This window comes from Rhagoletis pomonella, unplaced genomic scaffold, assembly GCF_013731165.1.
Source record: "Rhagoletis pomonella isolate Grant_MI unplaced genomic scaffold, Rhpom_1.0 Rhpom_scaffold_00014, whole genome shotgun sequence".
Taxonomy (NCBI): domain Eukaryota; kingdom Metazoa; phylum Arthropoda; class Insecta; order Diptera; family Tephritidae; genus Rhagoletis; species Rhagoletis pomonella.
Genome location: NW_023458568.1, coordinates 3,574,646 through 3,596,237, shown reverse-complemented (window position 1 = coordinate 3,596,237; position 21,592 = coordinate 3,574,646). Strand labels below are relative to the sequence as shown.

The 21,592-nt window shown below is 36.9% G+C and overlaps 1 protein-coding gene across 4 annotated transcripts in view; it reads left to right on the top strand.

The window, feature by feature from the left end:
* LOC118749180 (glutamate synthase [NADH], amyloplastic-like) overlaps nt 1-21,592 on the top strand; it is a 546,416-nt gene that overhangs the window by 352,110 nt on the left and 172,714 nt on the right. For all 4 annotated transcript variants that reach the window (XM_036483956.1, XM_036483955.1, XM_036483958.1 and 1 more), the window contains one exon: nt 380-540. In XM_036483956.1, the coding sequence (XP_036339849.1) occupies nt 380-540 (161 nt within the window). The remainder of the gene's footprint in view (nt 1-379; nt 541-21,592) is intronic.

Below are 21,592 nucleotides of genomic sequence, written 5' to 3'. Positions count from 1 at the left end.
CGAGAATTGAGAATTTCTGCATTTACTTCTCAACAGAGCGCAACTAGCACGCCAAAAGTTTCAACTGTCCCTCTCTGCAGCCGGTTTGCACTAGTTCAGAGATAGTTCTGAAATGTATACGGCGGAACTAGCGCTTTAACAGACTGTCTCTAAATTTTACTGCAGGGTGCATGCGCAAAGTATCGTAACTGAAAAAGGAGTTTCGCACATTCGATAGTTTGATATGGTAGCGACGATGTAATCACAAAGTCATATGGCTAATGTACTAATTTTTCATTTCTATGTAAGAGTACAGTTTAATAGCAATTGGATTTTATTTGTTGCGAAAATGTGTCTTTCCCAAATAATCTTCTAATGTGCCTCTTATGCTAAATTTCAGATAACAATCGACGAAATACGTAATGCTAATTTTGCCACAGCTAGCGATGAATTGAAATCAACAAACCTGTTAAGGAATTATCCGTTCGACCCCAGGCTCCTACTCTTCGGATACACAACAGAAACGATTAACATGCTTCTTGTGCCCATGTTCAATGACAAGTAAATACTATATCATTATTTTGTTAGTGCTCTAAAATTTATCCTTTAAATATATCTGTTTAAAACTTATATGAAGCGGTAATCGAAGAGTTCTACATGTCGCTACCTTAATATAAAAAGGCCTTAACTCGTTTTCTTTTCAAATTCAGCTGTATGAAAAAGTCGGTAGATTACTCACTAAAGACTTAATTGAATTTAAACTATTATTACATCAAAAAATTTAAGAACTTTAGTTTGTATAAAAGGTGACAGCTAAAAACATCAACGGAAATAAGGTCAATTGACACATACTGGTGCGAAATAATGTCAATTGACATTACTACCTTTTCAAAAGCGAAAAGAAAGTCAACAAAAATTTGGAAATAAAGTAAATGATGATATTTCCTTATTCAAACGGAAATAGCGTCAACAATGCTTAAAGTATGTCGATTCAAAGAAAAATGTTGTTCTTGTATCGTACGTGAGATATGTGAATGTTGTTTATAATAAATATCGCCCCGTAATTGTTGTTTCCTTCCATAGATGAAAGGGGATATTGCCAAATCCTCAGTCTGCTGTTTGTCATCAACACTCAATCATGAACCACCCCCAATTGATTTTATTAAAAATTTAAAATTACGAATATAATAAAAACACGATGCGAAAAACCAAACGCAAAAGAGCTAAAAAATATTTGAAGAAAAAAATATAGAAATCATCCAGAACTTGCAAAACATGCCTCGTTTCCACAATAATGAGGCGAACACTATTAAAACGAAGAAACAGTGGATTGTCGTCATGTCAAAAAAAAACCCCGGAAGAACACTGAAAGAATTGTGTTTTTAAATTATCATATTTCGAACGAACTCGGAAGTTGAAGGTTGAAAAAAAGAAACCTTTCTATAAGAAAACAATTATAGAAAATAATTTTCTTACACTGTATTCATGTCGCTGCCAACGACTTGTGACATCATTTAAAAGCAGCTAAGGAGAACTATGTATTAGATGACACATTCAAATCAGTGTGCCAAAATGCGGGAATAAACAATTATTGAGCGTGGCGGGTCGCGACGTGGTGTGGCGCGCGGCTGCGGGACGCCCCGAAGCTACACAAATTTAATATTTGAACGAGCAATAACGTCAATGGATTTTATTTCGCTAATGATGTCAATTGACTTTATTTCGCACCAGTATGCGAAATAGTGTCAATTGACCTTATTTCCGTTGATTTTGTTACCGGTCACCGTAAAAAATTATAACTACTCTATACAGAAACATAACTGTTAGACAGTCCTTTCTATATTAATCCGTTTCAGTAAATGAATATGAAAGAAACAAAGTTTATTGTGTGCCAGTTTTATTTGAGAAAAAAAATTGTGTTTAAAATTTTTTAAGCATTCTCTAAAAACAGCTAATTCACGTAACTCTCTTATTTGAAGTCCAATGTTTAAAATCCTTATGTCGCCGAAAAGGTCTCGCTTAGGACTATGATTGGCCCTTAAAAAGTTTTGGCCTGAAAATTCCGTTTTAATTTATAACTTCATTAATTTTGGAAGTATGTACTATCAGTAGTTTGTTATTTTTATTATATAAATCTAAATCAGAAAGTGAGATAAGTGTACTACGCTCTCGCCTATAGGAGAGAACGCAGTCCAAAAGTCAAACACCAGCTGCTCAATCGATGCAAATGCATAAACAATTCTTGCTCTCATACGGAATGCAGTGAGAAGTGAAACTTAAACTTGTGTTAATTAAGTGTGAAGTCGCTTGCCCATCAATGGCCATGCAATGTTAATGTGAAATCACCCAGCACCACAGCAGCGACAATAGCCGTCCTGCCCGCTCGACAGTAACGACGGCAGCTTCATGATACAATTATACAAGTTGTTGAAAGCTAGTTTCGACGGCTCCCTTACAAAGGTTGTAATATGGAAGTACGGGAAAAAGAGGAAGAAAAGAAGACCACTTTGCGAAACTATACCAAATGTACTCTTTTTAACCGACTTCCAAAAAAGGAGGAGGTTATCAGTTCGTCGGAATATATATATATATGGGGCATTTCACCTCAAGTGACCCAACTTTTGAAATCTATGTCTTCCGATCGGGGTGAAATTTGCACCAAGGTTAGTCCTAAAAAATAGTAGTTATGACACAAAATTTCAATGGGATCGGTCAAACACACTCCGAGTTGGAGGGTCTAGAATTTTGACATTTTGGTCAAACGGCCATTTTTTCGGATCCATATAACTAATTACCTATTGTATTTAGAAAATTTTTTCAGGAATGTTTTCGATAGATTTCTCTTCAGTCTTTACAAATTTTATTTTTTTTTAATTTTTTAAAAATTTTTTTTTTAAATAAAAAATTTTATGTTTTTTTTTTCAAAAAGGGGTATTTTTATTTTTATTTTTTTTTGCTCAAAGGAAAGCTTAGGTATTTTTCTTTAAGAGCTTTGTGGTCGCTTAGTGGGATGCAATTTGCGTATCAATCAAAATTAGCGTTTAGTAACTCGAAACAGCGGTTTTTTTAATTTTTAATATATGACCTATTGTCTTCTTTTTTTCGTATTATTGTGTAAGTATCTCGGAAACCTGAAAATAAAACTTATATGAGAAGGTATATACAATTACCTTTCCAACGGTATATAACACGCCTAACCAAAGTTTCATACCCTCGATACTGCCATTCCCGTAGTTAAGGATGATTAAGATTTTTCGTAGTCTAACATAGCAGGTACTCGATTTTGTGCATCCAAACTCTTTATTAATAGCTTTGCAGAATTTTGAGTATTAGATTTGCATACCTACTAGCACAATATTTAAAAGGTATGAAGAATATGGGATTTTCCGGTAGTTAAGGATGATTAAGATTGTTTATTTTTTGCTCAAAAGAAAGCTTAGGTATTTTTCTTTAAGATTTTTGAGGTCGCTTAGTGGGATGCGACTTGTTTATCTATTAAAATGAGCATTTAGTAACTCGAAACAGCGTTTTTTTTTAATTTTTAATATATGACCTAAATTTTTCTGAAACCTGAAAATAAGACATATAAAAAATTAGATACAATTACCTTTCCAACGCTATATAACAATACCCACAATATGTACGCCTTTGGAATAAAATAACTGTTTTTCTATAGAATCGGTCTAAATTATGAATTTTTTTATTTATTTAGAATAGTTTTTAATATATAATTTAATAAATAGATACATAAAAATATACAAGGTAGTTAATTTTATAATTGCCAGCCTTCCATCCACCTTATTTTCCACCTTTCTTTGTGGCTTTTTTCGTCAATCCTTTCTTAGGGTTACTGGGTTCTGCTGTTGATTTCACTTCGGGTTTCGCTTTTGGAAAGAAATCACATTGGGTAGAGGAAGAAAACTTCTTTGACTTGAGCCTTCCATCGCCAATCGGTATGAAAGCATGATATTGAGCGGTACCATCGATTGTTACTGCAGCATCGAATCTGCTCTTCAGTGATTTCGCAGTTTCCGCATGATCATCTTTGCTACTAAAAATTATTTCAGTTTCTTTACAGTTCTTCTTTGCCCACCGGAATAAAGCTTTCGCATCTAAGATACGGGCTTGATGAGAGCATTGGAGGCTATACTTCGCTGCATTTCTTTTAATATTTGCTCCTATACCATCACATGCTCCTTTACCATGAGCAGTAGGATGAAAATGCCACTCAGCTGGTGTATCGAAATCTGTTTCATGAGCCATAAGATTTGCGAAGCTACTTTTGTTTTTAAAATGCTGACGAGCTCCATCCGAAACGTAGTATACCTTCGCTACTGTGAATTCGGATTTTAGATAATTAAGTATTATCTTCTGGTACTCATAAACAGCAACGGCGTCATGCTTCAAATCGTCGGATATGATTGCCATACTTTTATGTTCCAGTTTTCCATCTTTCATGTAGTAAATAACTATTGTAAATATAGTTGCTTGGTCGTTATTGAAATGGAATGCTTGTATGGCATCCTGGATAAAATATTTATAGTTTTATGAAATAACGAATTCACCTGCCTGCAAATGTATCTTCAAATTTTCGAAGAATGACCGCTGCTCCTTGACTAGAAAGTCATGGGTTCTCAAGTTTACCAATCCGGTACAAATTTCTTCCACAAAATCGTCCACACTTAAGATAACTGTTTTCAGTGTGCACCTTTCAGACTGCAGCCAAGATTCAAATTTGACCTCCTCCACAAATTCTCGGTCAAAAGACTTGACCAAATTCTCTTTGATGAACGTAGTTCCCGGGCAATTTGAGCATTCACCCAAGTGGCAAGAAGTTGATACATTAGGACACATTGTCAATTTAAGGCAATCACGGTAACTGTTCAAATCTTCCGGCGAATCATTTGTTAAATAATTCAAGTTGATTTCCTTCAACATCAGCTTCACATTTTCATGATAAATGCAAACGCATACTGTATGAGTTCCGCTGCTTCCTGCCAAGACGCAATGTTTTGGCTTGAGCTGGGTAAATTTTGTGAATCCAATTTTAATATCCTCGTGTTCAGATTGAAAGCTCGCGAACAGCTCATTCAGGTTGCAGAGAATTATCCTCTTCTGCATTTGAACTTTCTTACCGTCAATTCGTACAGACACCCAGTCTTTCATCCCTGGCATCAGGCGACTCATATCATCGCGCTGATAAAACTGAGTCACTAGAGCTTCAGTTTTGCACTCTAAAGGTTTTCCTTTCTTTGTGTTTGGGAGTGTGAGTATGCCATGCTCTGCAACTAATTTTTTAGCAATCCTGGCTTTTCTTTCTGATGTTCCAAACTCAGCCATTGTTTTTGCGCGACTCCATGTCGGTGGAGCAAGCGTGAGAAGTTGAATTTTTTCTGCTCTACTAGTTGAAGTTTTGTACTTTTCTTTTATTTGCTCAAGTACTTTTACTGCACACTTGTGGTATTGGTTTTGGCACTCATCCCTTGAAGTCATATTTTCTTCAGTAAAGTTGGAGCCATCGTCATCGGAAATTCAGTTATCCTTCTCAGATTCAATATGGTCTCTATCTGGAATAACGTCTTCACAAGGCTCATTACTTTTCGAAGTCGGTAATTCCTTCAATTTGCTGAGCTCTTTCCTGCACGGTCCACAAATTCGCATCCGTTTTGATAGCGTAGGGAATTTTGATATTAAGCCGTCAGAAAGCCGTCGTGTATCTGAAGAAACGTGTTTTTTTTTGTTGAAGGGATTAAAGCAAAAAGAAGCAAAAATTTCTTTATCAAGTTTAGCCTTTTTATGAGCCACAGCTACTGAAAATATTAATTATGTAAATAACACAGTCTTTATTTTAACGCTGTTTCTAAAAAAGTGGTCTTCAAAATGACCATACACTGCCTTCATAAACTATAGCTGATTTATTATAGCTACTTATAGGTTGCGCGAGTAGGTATGAATATCTATTGAGAAAAGGTTTGGACGAATCTGCTGTGGTTAGGTACAAAGAAAAATCTTAATCATCCTTAACTACCGGAAAATCCCATATTCTTCATACCTTTTAAATATTGTGCTAGTAGGTATGCAAATCTAATACTCAAAATTCTGCAAAGCTATTAATAAAGAGTTTGGATGCACAAAATCGAGTACCTGCTGTGTTAGACTACGAAAAATCTTAATCATCCTTAACTACGGGAATGGCAGTATCGAGGGTATGAAACTTTGGTTAGGCGTGTTATATACCGTTGGAAAGGTAATTGTATATACCTTCTCATATAAGTTTTATTTTCAGGTTTCCGAGACACTTACACAATAATACGAAAAAAAGAAGACAATAGGTCATATATTAAAAATTAAAAAAACCGCTGTTTCGAGTTACTAAACGCTAATTTTGATTGATACGCAAATTGCATCCCACTAAGCGACCACAAAGCTCTTAAAGAAAAATACCTAAGCTTTCCTTTGAGCAAAAAAAAATAAAAATAAAAATACCCCTTTTTGAAAAAAAAAACATAAAATTTTTTATTTAAAAAAAAAATTTTTAAAAAATTAAAAAAAAATAAAATTTGTAAAGACTGAAGAGAAATCTATCGAAAACATTCCTGAAAAAATTTTCTAAATACAATAGGTAATTAGTTACATGGATCCGAAAAAATGGCCGTTTGACCAAAATGTCAAAATTCTAGACCCTCCAACTCGGAGTGTGTTTGACCGATCCCATTGAAATTTTGTGTCATAACTACTATTTTTTAGGACTAACCTTGGTGCAAATTTCATCCCGATCGGAAGACATAGATTTCAAAAGTTGGGTCACTTGAGGTGAAATGCCCCATATATATTTTTTTTATGTATGTTACCGCATAACTTTGGACCACGTCAACCGATAATTCTTTTTGCATCGGAAAGGTAGTGTCTCAGAGGTGGTCCCATACTAATCTGGTTAAGATCCGATCAGCGGATCATGAGATATATATATATGTATATTTTTTATATGAGAGTTGAAGTCGTTTTTTTTTTTGCTAAAAATTACTTGTTTTCGTATAAAATTGTATCATGAGTTGTGAATGGGAAGCTAAATTTACGCAAATAGTAATATATGTTATACCTGTGCATTAAATCGTAACTTAGTTTATTTAAAAACAGTGGCCCGTAGTTATAGTCAAAATAAAGTCGGCTCTAAAAATGCAATTTTTTGACATAATTTTGAATGGAATATATTATTGTTTAAACAATTTTTAAGTTACAACTCAGAAAAAGATAGTTTTCTAGCGATCTACTTGATGAATCCGGCTGAAATTTGGTATGAGTAATAAATAATAATCAAGCTTTCGAGCCAAAAAATCGATTACTATTTTTTTAAATAGCTAAAATTAATTAAAAAAAATTAAAATAAAAAAGTGTTCCCAATGTATTCCAGAACTTTTGTACCAAAATTCATATTCCTTGTTTTCTGATGAGTAATTAAAAAAAAATTGATGTGTCGCATACACGCCACGTGGCAGCGCCGAATTGCGCGCTTACAGCATAATACCGTTATATACGAATATGGTTTGTGAATACGTGAATACAACTACTTTTTTCGTTCAGTTATTAGTAACGCGAAGGTCGGTGTCAAATAATGTGTCAATTAATTAATTCGATTTAAATAAAATTTGTAAAGCAAATTACTGTTGTAATCTTCTGAATAAGGCTAAACATAAATCTGTTTATAAAAGTATGTATATCTAAAGTAACAAAAAATTGGAACTCTAAATTCTAGAATTTCGAAGGGCAGTAAATTTGCAAATCATGCCAAACACAAGTCAATCGCAAGCATGAAAACAATTTAAAAAGTGAAAGAAGTGTTGAAGTGATGTTCAAAGGTGGGCACTACCCCAAACAAGCGTGTGCTAAAAGTAAGAATGTGTTAGTGTGCCCAGTTCATTTTGCATGCTGTCGTATTCTCATCGCTGCGCTCTCACTTGTATACGTACACGCGGTGCTTACGCTCTTGTAGCATCTGCTAACTCTCTGCCCATGCCTGTTGATGTTGAAGATGATGTCATAAAGGATCCAGATTATGAAAAGCCTGCAAGTGATTTGCAAAGAATCAAGGAAGTAAATAATTTACTCATGGGACTTGGGCAACCTCCTTTAAAAAAACGCGTTCTGGGTGTATCATTTCTGAAGAACGCGATGTAGTTAAAAAACGGAACGGAAAAAGTGGCAATTTCTCGAAACCGTAAAATTTCACTTTTAACTACAGTCCCGCTGGAATGGAGCCTTAGTCAAATGAAATAAAATTTCAATGTATCGCGAGAAGAATGACGTCAAGAGCCAAAAAATGACATTTAAAGAATGAATACGGATCTAATCCTCAAACGAAAATTGGTCGACACCTGGAAGCTGCAACTTTGGAAAAAATTTAAACATTTTACCTTTCTGATGAAAATAGTCAAATAATGCGAGGCAGGAAGGACTACAAGAACAGAAGAGATTGCTACTTTCTAATCTAAAAGATTTATATTTAAAATTAAAAGACGCTTCGCCGGATGTTAGTATATCAACTCAACTTCAACTGTGAACTTTTGGACGAAACCGACCTCGTCAATGTATTTTAGCTGGACAATCAAGTACACATAATGTATGTGTGTGCAAAATACATGAGAACATCAGGCTGAGATTTGCTGCTATTCGTCAAGAATTAAAACGAAAAGGTGTAAGTTTCGACTCGAATTATCGTGCTATGTTTAATGAAATGCTATACTACAATCCAAATGAAGATTGTTATTTGTCAACTTGCAAGAACTGCCCAGGGCCTCCAATAATTTCAGAAAAGATACAACTTTTGCTTGGAAGCAATAATGTCTTAGAAATGGAATTTCAACAGTGGTCAAGTACTGATAGGTAAATATTTATTAAACAATAAACTAAAAGTTTTTACATAACACAATTCATAATATTCAATATCTTATAATTTTAAATTCATTTCACAGTTATCATATAATGTATTATTATTATAAAATTTATTTAATAAAAATGGTTGCTAGTATTAATAATTAATTCATTTATTATTTATTAATGTGTATTTTATCTCATTCAGGTGCGAACTGTTGCTACGTTCTGTTGGAAGAGAAGAGTTTTTGGAAGAATTGACCAGAGATTTACCACATGTAGTAAAGCACGATTTTCTAGCTAGCAGCCAATCTAACTATTTTACAAAAACAAATCACATCGTAACGGAAGCTGAATGTTGATTTTGCTGAAAATTATACTTGCCAAGTTCAAGATACCATCCAATCTCAACACTGGGCTAACGCTCAGGCAACACTTCCACCCTTACGTAATTAATTACAAAAAAGAAGGCGCTATAAAACATTAAAATTTTGTTGTAATATCAGAATATTTACATCATGATGCGAACGCGGTACACTTATTTAACTCTAAAATTATTAACTTTTTGAAAGCGAAATTAGGTTCTACTGATCTCAAAAAATTATGCATTTTTCCGACGGTGCTGGATCACAGTACAAAAACAAATTTAATTTAATTAACTTAATTAACCATAAACGAGATTTTGGAATAGAAGCTGAATGGAATTTCTTCGCTACATCTCATGGAATGGGTGCTTGTGATGGGATTGGAGGGACTGTAAAAAGACATGCCTATCGGTCTAGTTTACAAAAAACTCTGATTACAACACCGAAAAGTTTTTTTGAATGGGCTATAAAATTTTTTTACAAACATTGAATTCCAATTTTGTTCTGAAATTGAACATGCTTCACATAAAAAATATTTAGAGCCTCGATATAAAATGGCGAAAAGGCTAAGAAATACTCGCCAGTATCATTGTTTTATACCAATTAATGATAATAAACTTTTATGTAGAATATTTTCTGAATAAAAAAAAAAAACCAAGTTACAGACACTGTTATGAAAACCGAAGCTAATAAAAAATTAAAATTTGTTCTTAACCTGCACTATGTATGTATGTATATATTTATTTATGTAACGTAACTCACTTATTTGCATATCGCGCACGATCTTCAAAGGTGACATAACTTAAAATTACACGTTTGTACGAAAAACTATTGCTTAGCCCTTGTTAATCAATTGGGCAAGGGAGACTTTACCTAAGGTTTTTTTCAAAAAATTATAGCAAAAACTTGCTCCAGCTTGTGCTGAAAGATAAATAAAAGCTATGTGTACACTTTTGGCGCATAATTTCAAAATCGATAAAGTTTAAATTGCCAAATTTTGAATTGTGACACTTTTGAAGATCATTTGCGATATGTACTATTCACGAATTCACATGCCACATTCGCATATAACGGTTTTATGCTGTAAGAAGGGCGCAATTAGGCGCTGCCACGTGGTCGTGTATGCGCAACATCAGGAGAAAAAGCAGCATAACTTCTGACTATGAAAGTTTCCAATTTTTTTTTTAATTACTCATCAGAAAACAAGGAATCTGAATTTCAGGCGGACCCATCAAGTAGATCGCTAACATTCCCACGACAGCCGGTTCTACGTAACGGAATGGCTCGGGTTTTATCCGACCAAGGGCTGTTGTTTCGGCGATCTAACCCCGTTTAGGTCGGCGAAATCCATGAAACGTTGCTCGATCCTAGGACGATACCTTCTCCGCACCCTTCTGCACAGGGCTGGCATAGAGTCAAACCTAGGGCCAGAAATCTATACCTGCTGCGTATGCCAGAGACGACTGCATACAAACTCTACCTCGGTCAGGTGCAATGCCTCTGACGGGTGGAGTCACCTCCGTAACTGCTCGGGCCTGCGTACGCACCGGCAATGGACCACGTCGATCGTGGCCCCCTGCTGTGCGAACCGGACCGCCTCCACGGCAAACCACCACCCGCCTGGGCAGCGCACAATCAACACACCCACACCCCAACACAACACAACAATAGACACACAAACAAACACAATAGCACCCACACACCGCCACCGGGAACTCCTAGTCCCTCCGACAATCTGCTCTGTTTGTCAGTCCAGAATATACCGTAACGTGCCATCAGTCAAGTGCAACTCTTGCCTCGGCTGGTGCCACTTTAGGGTGTGCGCAGGACTTCGCAACACACGAGATTGGACGAGTAACTATGTGGGCCCCTGCATCCTTCCCCCGCGACGCTGCCAACCACCACCGCAAGGCAGCACCCCCTTTTGCAGCACGTACAGTAGGGGGCCGGCAGGCAACAAAACTCTTTAACACCACACATCACAATCGGTCTCCCAAGGCACACAAAGGTGCTAGACTTTAACTGTAACGGACTCCAGAGCACGATCGAGGATATAACTGTGTTTATAGGAAGGCACAGAATATTAATAGCTGCGGTCCAAGCGACAAAGTTGCACAGTAATTCAACCCCGTTGAATTGCGCCGGATACAACGTGCACCGTCGAGATCGCGAGTGAGATAATGGTGGAGGTTTGGCGTACATCACGCATTACACCGTACAGTATCGTCTCATTGAAGCAGACATCGACCGCAGGGATGCCATCCTAGAATGTCAGGGTATTGCTATCCGGTCAGGCGATGTTGAGTCCGAAATATTTAACGTATACATACCCCCTGTTACCAGCTGCCCGGCAGCATATTACCCTGAAATAGGTGCGCTACTCAGAGGTGAAACCGTATGGTAGTTGGTGACTTTAACGCGCACCACGAACTCTGGCACTCAAGCCTGTCAAATGATCGTATGGGAATACATCTGGCTGAGCAGATAGACGATTCGACATTCTGCACAATGAACGACGACGCACCCACCAGGATTATGGGCAGCTGCTGCAGCTCGCCAGATCTAATAATTGTCAGCGCTGGTCAGATAAACAGCCTATCATGGCGACCTATGCTGACTCTAGCATCAGACCATCTGCCCATAGTCATCTCGATTGATAAACCTGCCGACTTTGCTTCCTTGGATCACCGGACTTATGTCAACTTTTCCAAAGCTGACTCGGAAATTCTTCACGGATGTTACTGAAGGCGCCTTCACTGCACTACCCATACCAACCGACGTTCATGTAGGTGCACGTAAGTTCCGCAGGGTTGTCAACGCTGCTGCAGCTCGCTTCATCCCAGCAGGATGTATTAAGGATCCACGTCCGAATTTTCCTGCCGAAGCGGCTGTTCTAGCTGATGAACGCGACAACCTTCGTTAGGCCGATCCCGGAAATCCCCGTATTAGGGATCTCAATTCGGAGATTCGGCAACTTGTGAACGTACATAAGCGGAAGAAATGGGAAGAGCATCTGAAGACCTGCAACTTCGCCTCTGGTGTGAGCAAGCTTTGGTCAACCGTGAGGTCGTTCTCCAACCCGACGAAGCGCGACGACAGAGTCGAGATAGACTTTGGTGACCACGCTTCGTCGGACCCGGAGAGATGCGCGAGTTATTTTAGCCGGCAGTTCATTCTGCATCCTCCGGTAGATAAAGCCAAACGTCGAGTGACCAGAAGGCTGCACAAAATGCCAAAACCTAGTGCGCCTTTTGTTTTCACCAGCGGTGAGGTAAGGGTAGCCATCGGGAAGGCGAATGCCTCCAAAGCCATTGGACCCGAGGGAATATGCATGTTGATGCTGAAAAAATTGGGTCCTCCGGGAGTTGCTTACCTAACGGAGGTCCTCAACCTGTCTATGGCCACTCTCGTCATTCCAGACATCAGGAAAATGGGGAGAGTGGTCCCACTGCTCAAACCGGGGAAACCAGCCAACAAAGGAGATTCGTATCGACCGATAACGCTCCTTTCCCAAGTAACCAAGGCACTTGAGGCCCTGCTGCTCCCGTATTTCACGAACCACCTGACCCCAGCGAAGCATCAGCATGGTTTCCGTAAAGTGCACAGTACAACAACAGCACTTAACGCCATAAACACTCAGATAACTCGTGGCCTAAACCGAAACCGAGCCTGTGAGGGAACTATTCTAGTAGCGTTGGACCTGTCCAAGCCGTTCGACACTGTCAGTCATTTAACGCTACTAGAAGATATAGAGGCCTCCTCACTCCCACAGGGACTCAAACGGTGGTCGGCGAATTACCTGATTGCAACACTCGTCAGTAATTTTCAGAGACAAAACTAGCAGGCCACGTAAAATTAAACAGGCGTACCACAGGGTGGTGTCCTGTCCCCGCTACTGTTTAATTATTACATATCAAAGCTTCCTCAGCCACCAGAGGGTGTTAATATAGTCTCGTATGCTGACGATTTTTCGATCATGGCGTCTGGGAATGGAATTGATGACTTGTGCTCGAAAGTAAACGGTAACCTCTCCGAACTTCCTCGCTTCTTCACCTTCGCCTTGCCCTATTCCCTGCGAAATCCTCGGCAACCCTTTTCACCACCTGGACGAAGGAGGTCAGACTGCCACTGGGTATTCACGTCAATGGCGTAACAATACCGACGGTGAATAACCCGAAAATCCTCGGAGTTACCTTCGACAGTCTGCTCTCCTTCTCGGCGCATACAACCGCAATTGTCCACAAAGTACAGAGCCGCAACAATGTCCTCAAGTCGCTGGCCGGCAGCACTTGGGGCAAAGATAAAGAAACGTTGTTGGCAACATACAAGGCAATTGGCCGGCCGGTTATAAACTACGCACCACCCGTACGGTCGCCGGGGACTAGCAGGACGCAGTGGATGAAGGCACAGACCTGCCAAAATACGGCATTACGAACTGCGACAGGATGCCTCCTGATGACGCCTCAACACCACCTTCACGACGAGGCGCAGATGCTCCCAGTAAAGGAGCATAACATAATGCTCTGCAAGCAGTTCCTCGCTGGGATCCACAGACGTGGCCATCCCAGCGGGCAACTGCTCGCGGAAGAGCCCTCGCCACGGCACGTCATCATCATCAGGCATCTTTACGAACTGACAGACGAGGTCCAGAGGTATATCAAACAACCTCTGGACCCGTCAATCTACCGACAGGCCCTGAACGGCATTCACAGGGAATCAGTCTCAAGTTATGTAGTTTTCCGCCCTGTGAATGCCGTTCTAGGAACACAACCACCGGACGTGGACGGGACAGAACTTTGTCTGCCTCAGGAGACCCGCACTACAATAGCCCAACTTCGCTCTGGCTATTGCAGCAGGATCAACAGCTACCTGAGCAGAATCAACGAGGATGTGCCCAACCAATGCCGGGCATGTGGAGGGTCGCCACATGACTCCCAGCACCTCTTCACATGCCCTGAGAACCCCACTCAGCTAACGCCCTTGTCCCTATGGACAGCCCCTTTGGAAGTAGCATACTTCCTGGGCCTCCCCCTAGCTGAAATAGACGACAACGTTGATGAATGAACTGCCCCGAACGGGGCTTAGTAGCCGCTACAACAACAACAACAGCAGATCGCTAGAAAACAATCTTTTTCTGAGCTGATACTTAAAAATTGTTTAAACAATAACTCATAAAAATAAAAATTTTCCAAAAAAAAAAAATTAGAATCTTGATATATGTAAATCATAAATTCTACAAAAAGATTTAAAAAAATCATAAATATCTCGACCAGTGATAATTAAGTGGCCCACTTCAGGAATTTTGACTCACAGTAAGTCCAGATCGTAACTGCTGGAGCTAATTCACTTAAAATCGATGATTGCAATAACCACTTAGCGGAAAATTAGAATATTATAAATTTTTGGCGCCGCCCACTTATGGCCACAAATGTGTATCTCGGTATCCGATTTATCAATTTCCACCAAACTCGGTGCACTTAATAACCTTGGTACGGAAAAGGAATTTGTAGAAAATTATTAAAATCGGACTAAAAGTACACCGGCTTCCCGTATAACGGTAAATTTCAAAAAATACGAAAACTCCGATATTTAAATAACTTCAAGTTAGTAGTTACAACAATCTCCTAACAATAAATAAGACTGCTATCCTCGGTAACCACTTTATCGATTTGTACCTAACTAGGTTCAATTATATCATTAAGCCTAACTGCATATTATCGAAAACGTTTGAAATCGGGTAAATACCCCTACTTATCATGCAAAGGTAGTTCAGAGAAAGTTGAAATGACGATATTTAATACCTGCGCCGGGTATATAAAGTCCGGTTTCGCCCGAACTTATACTTCTTTACTTGTTATCGTAAATTTTAAGCGTTTTTGTTTAACAAAATGTTTTTCAAAAATGCTTAACATTAATGATCACAATATAATGAAAGTGTTATCATTTGAGCTATGGTTTTTATAGTTTGTGAGTATGCGTATCTGTAAATAAAAAAGTAAATATTTTCAAACTTGTTTAACATATCCATAATCTTGTATAGGACAGCTAAATTTTAATTGAAAAATACGGGTATAGGCAGATAAATGCGCTATTCATCCGCCCATAGTTTTATGGTAAATTTGTGTTACCAATTAAAAACACTGTTGATTCCCTTTTACACTGGAGTACAATTCATACAGTTTAAAATTAAATAAATATTCATTATTTTTTATTTGTATTCCAATTGGAGGCCGCTGCGCAGTGGTTCGGATAGCAGATCTATATGGACGAAAGTCACAATTTTATTTGTTTTTAAAATATTTAATGGTACTTGAAATACATACCTGACAATACATTCAAAGAAAAATTGCATTTATTAAAGCAATAAACATATGGAAACAAAAAAAAGGTAAGTCTATTTGAGAACTCTATTTAAAACTGAAATTTAACTTAAAAGATTGTCAATTGCACTCACAAATATTTGCATAATTGACTTTATAAACCCAAAATTACACTTATTCCACTATAGATTCAGAGGTCAAAACGCACTTTGTGTCCATATTCGTATAAGCAAATTCATACTGAAAATTCGTCGTTTTGATTAATTAAAAACATAAATTAAAGACTAGGAAAAGTAAAGTCCGCTGAAGGCCGTTATAAAACCACTTGCATATTATTATTTACAGCTTCGCAAATGTAGATGGTAAGTTCGATAACCAAGTCTAACCAATTGGCTTATAGCGTTTTCTTTTCTCGAAAAAAGGCTGCACTTATTCTGCCTTGTGTTAGCGCTGTCACATTTTCATGTTCTTTTCTCAGCCCTTACACAAGGCGTCGTGTTCTTTTCTCAGCAGGCTGCGCTCTGATCCGGCGAAAGTGCTGCCTTTTCTGCCCTCAAATAAACGTGAGGGTGAGAGTTGCATGGTTGATTTTTAATTTAATCTTGTAAAAATGCAATTATTTTCCCTATCAGAAATAAGTGTTTTGCTTTAAAATTGTTAAAGACTTACAGGCCAAGTGAATAATTCAGCTTTATTAACTTCTATAAATAAATTGTGGTGGAGTAGTATATTTTCTGTTTCATTCTCATAAAAAGAACGCAACATTTTCTCAGGTTTCAGGGCAACGCAAAGCAAGAGTTCCCATATAAAAGGGCAGAACTTTTTTTGAGAAAAGAAAACGCTATTAGATATTTACATTTTAGTGACGGTATGTCAAATCTCAAAATTCAAAAGTAATTATTAACAGGAATGTATACCATTGTAAACTTGATATGACAAGCTATATAAGAGTTTTTAGCGTCGCTGAATATAAATATAAGAAATATAAGATTATTGCTGGATCCACGGGGTTGGGGACGGGGATTCAGCTGTTAAAACCCTCCCTTAAATCAAAGAATAATAGTTCAATAATATGGGTTCAGAAAAAGGGCTATTGAGAAAAAATTACGCGCAATACAGTGTTAAAACGCGAAATTTTCAAATATATTAAATTTTTTGCTTTATTTATAAAACATGTTGATAATTTTAAACACATTAAATTAATGACTAGGAAAAGTAAAGGCCGCCGAAGGCCGTTATAAAACCACTTGCATATTATTATTTACATCTTCGCAAATGCAGATGGTAAGTTCGATAACCAAGTTGTTATTGTGAACTGAAATTAGAAATCAAAATTAAAGCGAAATATGCAATCATAAACAATATTTAGATAACTAGTTTTTTATTAAACTTTTAACAAATTTGTAATTGTTATAAGTATAATATCTGAACAAAAAATTTTCATATATCGGTGGTCCTGTGCAATAACGACACAATTCAAAATTAAAAAAATAAAAACTGTTACTACTGTTAAGCGGCGCATGTCACTAATGCTTCTCGAATCCACGTCTAATCTTTATGACTTTACAATCCTTACTGCTAACGTTAGTAAGGGTTGGAAATGGATAGGACAAGTATTAGAGACATGAGCCACTTAACAGTTGTAACGGTTTTATTTTTTGAATTTTGAATTGTGTCGTTATTGCAGAGGACCATCGATAGAAGGGTTAAGATTTTTTAAATATTTCGTTTGCCATTTTGGATCTGTCATTTAGAATTTTAAGTAAATGACTTTAGATTCGTATTCAACGACCGAGAAAACCCCCAGATACCCAGTTTCATTGAAATCCAATATATATATTTTTTAATTTCGTCCTCCATTTTGAATTTTTCATAAGTGACTTGAGATTCGTAATAAGCGACCCAGAAAGCCCTCAGAGTTTCAAAGAAATCTACCGATTCTTTAAATTTTTCGTCCACCATATTGGATCCGCCATTTTGAATTTTTGGTAAATAACTTCAGATTCGTAATCAGCGACCCAGAAAACCCCCAGATAACCAGCCTTATTGAAATCTACCGATCCTTTTTATTTTATCGTCCGCCATTTTGAATTTTTGGTTAAGTGACTTCAGATTCGCAATCAGCGACCCAAAAATCCTCTAGGTAAGAAGTGGTGTAAAAATCCATCAACGAGTATTTGTTTCAATAGTTTCGTCCAGCTAGATTTGCGATCCGAACCACGGTGCGCTGTGGTGTAGTGGTTAGCAGTGCGCGCTATCATTCCGCATGGCCTGGGTTCGAATCCAGTTTCCGAAAAAACAAACACTATGGGCCATTTTCCCATTCATTAGTTAAATATTAGAAAAACAGCTATTTTTAACTATTGGTTAACTAATGGATGTACATTAGTTAACTGCAGTCAACCGTTAGTCAAACTGATACTGTGAAATGAAAATTGGTGGTTTAACATTAGCATAGTAGTTAACTAATGGCTGTGAAAATGTCCCTATCATCCATAAGTAGATTGTAAAAAGCAATCATGTAATTAAGGACATCGGGCGCATTCCAAAATCCCAAAATACAAAGAATCAGTCTCTTTTATTTCTACACCGCACTAGAAGAAAAAGTGTAACTTGCGCAACCTATTTGAATACTAGCATCTCACCGCGGTTGCGCACATTTGGCATTACAATCTACTGAGGTTTAGAAATAAAGGAGACTGTTGCTTTGTATTTTGATGTTTTGGAATGCACTCATCATTTCTGGTTCCGAGTTTGAAGGCGAAGTCAGGCTCAATTTATAAAAAAATAATTTATTTTAATGAAAGAAAATAAATAAGAATGAGCTTTAGTCTTACCAAACGAAAACCATCAGGTAATTTGTATTGCGGTCAAACATCAAATATTTGTTTTGGATTATGTATTCTCGGTGTCTCGAATGATGTTCATTCTTGTTGCAGCGCACGCGCACCAATGGTTGTTTTTGTTCTGATATGCTATTGCATGGAGATCATGTATCAACGCTCTATATGAAACAATAATAACCTCCTCCTTTTTTGGAAGTCGGTTAAAAAGCAACAAAACGAAAAAAAAAACTTAAAATTCGCTCACTCTCGAATTCGTTTAATTTTATATCATGATAAAAATATAGCAAGGTAGAACCGTTCTCTCAATTTGTCGGCCATGATTTTTTTTTGAAGTTTGCCAACATTTTAAAGGCCCTTATTATGAGCTGCATTCGATTTTCGATCTTCGCTGGCTATCGAAGATCGAAGATCGAAAGTGAAATTCGTATTATGAGCTATGCAAGCGTGTCGAAATTTTCGTTGAGTATCGAATTTTCTGTCGAACAGAATTTTGCTTTCGATGGTGTAGCGAAGTGTTAGAAAATTGTGAAAAATGTATGATTTTGTATATGTTTTCTTACATTTTGGCGGCTAGACACTAATTTTAAACAATTTTTATTAATTTCATGCAGTTCTAACATCGTGAATACTAAACACAAGCTCGAAAGGCTGGTTTTACTTGTGAAAGAAAATCCCAATGCTCTGTTGGCACGATCTCTGAGAACAAAATCGTAGCGCTGTTGATAGTTTTAAAATATTTTAAATAGATTTGGCTCACAAACGCCTCTTTAGATGGTCGGAACTTTTTAATGAATCGGTAGACAAATTTCTTAAATATATTGTATATAAAAATATATTCGAAAGACTAATAAACTTAAATGTTTAAGAGAGCATTTGCTACTCCTGGCCAGTTTACTAAGCTCTCATCCTCTGACGAATCGTTGAACCAGAACTCGTTGTACTCATTTTACCACGTTTTTATAAAATTGCTTTCTTTTTTACTTCATTTTAATTAGAACAAATTTGCATAAATATGTATAAGCACACTATTTAGTTTGCTCGATTTGTAAACAAAGCTTCTCAGCGGTGAAAAATATACTATTGTGAACAACCTAAACGAGCGAAATTCACAATAGCGCTATTCTTCATCGAATGAGCGCCATAATACCAAACGAAAATTCGTTCGCTCAGCACTTTCGACCACAGTCGAAAATCGAATGCAACTCATAATAGGGGCCAAAATCATATAAAAGTGAAAAGAAAAAAATTAAATTGTTCGAAATTGTTGTTGCTTGAGATTGAAAATGAAAATGTGTGTGTGAGTTTGTGAGTAAATTTAAAAATTAAATTGTTTGGAAACGTCAAGAATTTGAAAAATTCCTCTCAGCGGTTCTACCTTACTATATTTTTATCATGTTTTATATTATAGGTCTCACAGCAGCCCACAGGTAATTTCGAAATGACACGCGGTACATCAAAATATGATGAAATATTAAACTGCCGGAAATTTTGTATATTGCACGAAAATATTCGTATATTGTACGAATTTAAAAAAAATGTTTCTGCATTAGTGCTATGTACGAAAGTATTTAATAAATAAAACGAATACAGAATTGTAGATTTCGTAAACCACACGTAAATACTAAGAATTCCTTCGTACAATATACAAAATTATTCGCACAGAGATTTGTTCGGTAATTTACGCATGTGTTTTGTAAAAAAACGAAAGTTTTCGTAAATTGTATTGAAAAAATGTCTTACGCAACTCCTTTCGTTATATTTACGATTGGTTCGTAAAATCTTGTTTCGTTGGGAAAATGTGTTCTTATTATGAACGAAAGTTTCGTACGTTGTAAAAAAACCAAGACTATGAAAGTTTTTCGTAGCATTTTTAAGAAATTTTATTTTCAGTGTAATACGCCTGCGAAGATGAGATCTACAAGCCTTTTGTTGAAGGTCCCTGAAGTAATCACTACATCATTCACCGACTGGCTTCGCACACATGCCATAATTTAGTGCTTATCTAGTGCCAATTTATGCCGCTAAAAAAAATTTAGTGCTCTGTAAATTTTGGTAAAAACATGTGGTAGCCATATCCCTTCAGCTGAAGTAAGCACTACACTATCAATATCTCTGGAACTAAAAAGCGTATATACTTCTACCTTACGGCATAATTTAGTGCTTATCGAGTGCTAATTTATGCACAAACAAACTTTTTTTTCTCTGCAAATTTTGGTAAAAACATGTGGTAGCCATCTCTTCAGCAGAAGTAAGCACTACACTATCAATATCTCTGGAACCAAAAAGCGCATATACTTCTACCTTACGGCATAATTTAGTGCTTATCGAGTACTAATTTATGCCGCAAAAAATTTTTTTTCTGTGCCAATTTTGGTAAAAAATTGTGGTAGCCATCTCTTCAGCTGAAGTAAGCACTACACTATCAATATCTCTGGAACCAAAAAGCGTATATACTTCTACCTTACGACATAATTTAGTGCTTATCTAGTGCCGACGATTCAACAAAAATTGTCTCTAAAAAGGCAAAAGTTCGGGTAGAACTGGCGAATGATGTTAATAATGTGGTACGGCCGCAAACAGTATATAGCCTCATGTTAAAGCCTGTTTCTTGCAGTCAGTTACCTGAGCGTTATCACTGTAAAAAGATTGTGTCCAAACATAATGATTTTAATAATTCTTCAGATTCTTCAACTAATTGTGAAAAGTCCAATGTTGGTTCAGTCGAAAATTTCACATTTATTGATACTAAATGATCTTTTGAGGAGATACTTGAAGAAAAAGTGTTATTACTAAATAAAACTAGTACTGGAAAAAGGTATCCCAGGACTTTTACTGTTTCAAATCAGGTTTTTTGCAATCACGGCCCACTGAAAATCTTGTAAAAAAAAAAAATATAAATTGCGTTTCCTTTCAGTGACAAAAATGTTACAAGCGATAAAATTCGCGCATTCATGGTTATACTTTTTGTTGTAGTACATATGTATGTATTACAATTATTAATTTCTTTGATTAATTACAAAATATTTTTGATGTATTTTATTTATTTAATTCTTACAGCTTAATTAAGCCTAGCTTAAAGTTATACATATGTATACATTAGATTGGTTAAACAAATTTTTTTTTGGAAATTCTTTAACGCTACCTCAAATTATTGTTATTTGTGACAAAAAATTTAGAGGTCGCGCTGGTTGGTTTTTTATAAAAAAACCTTTGT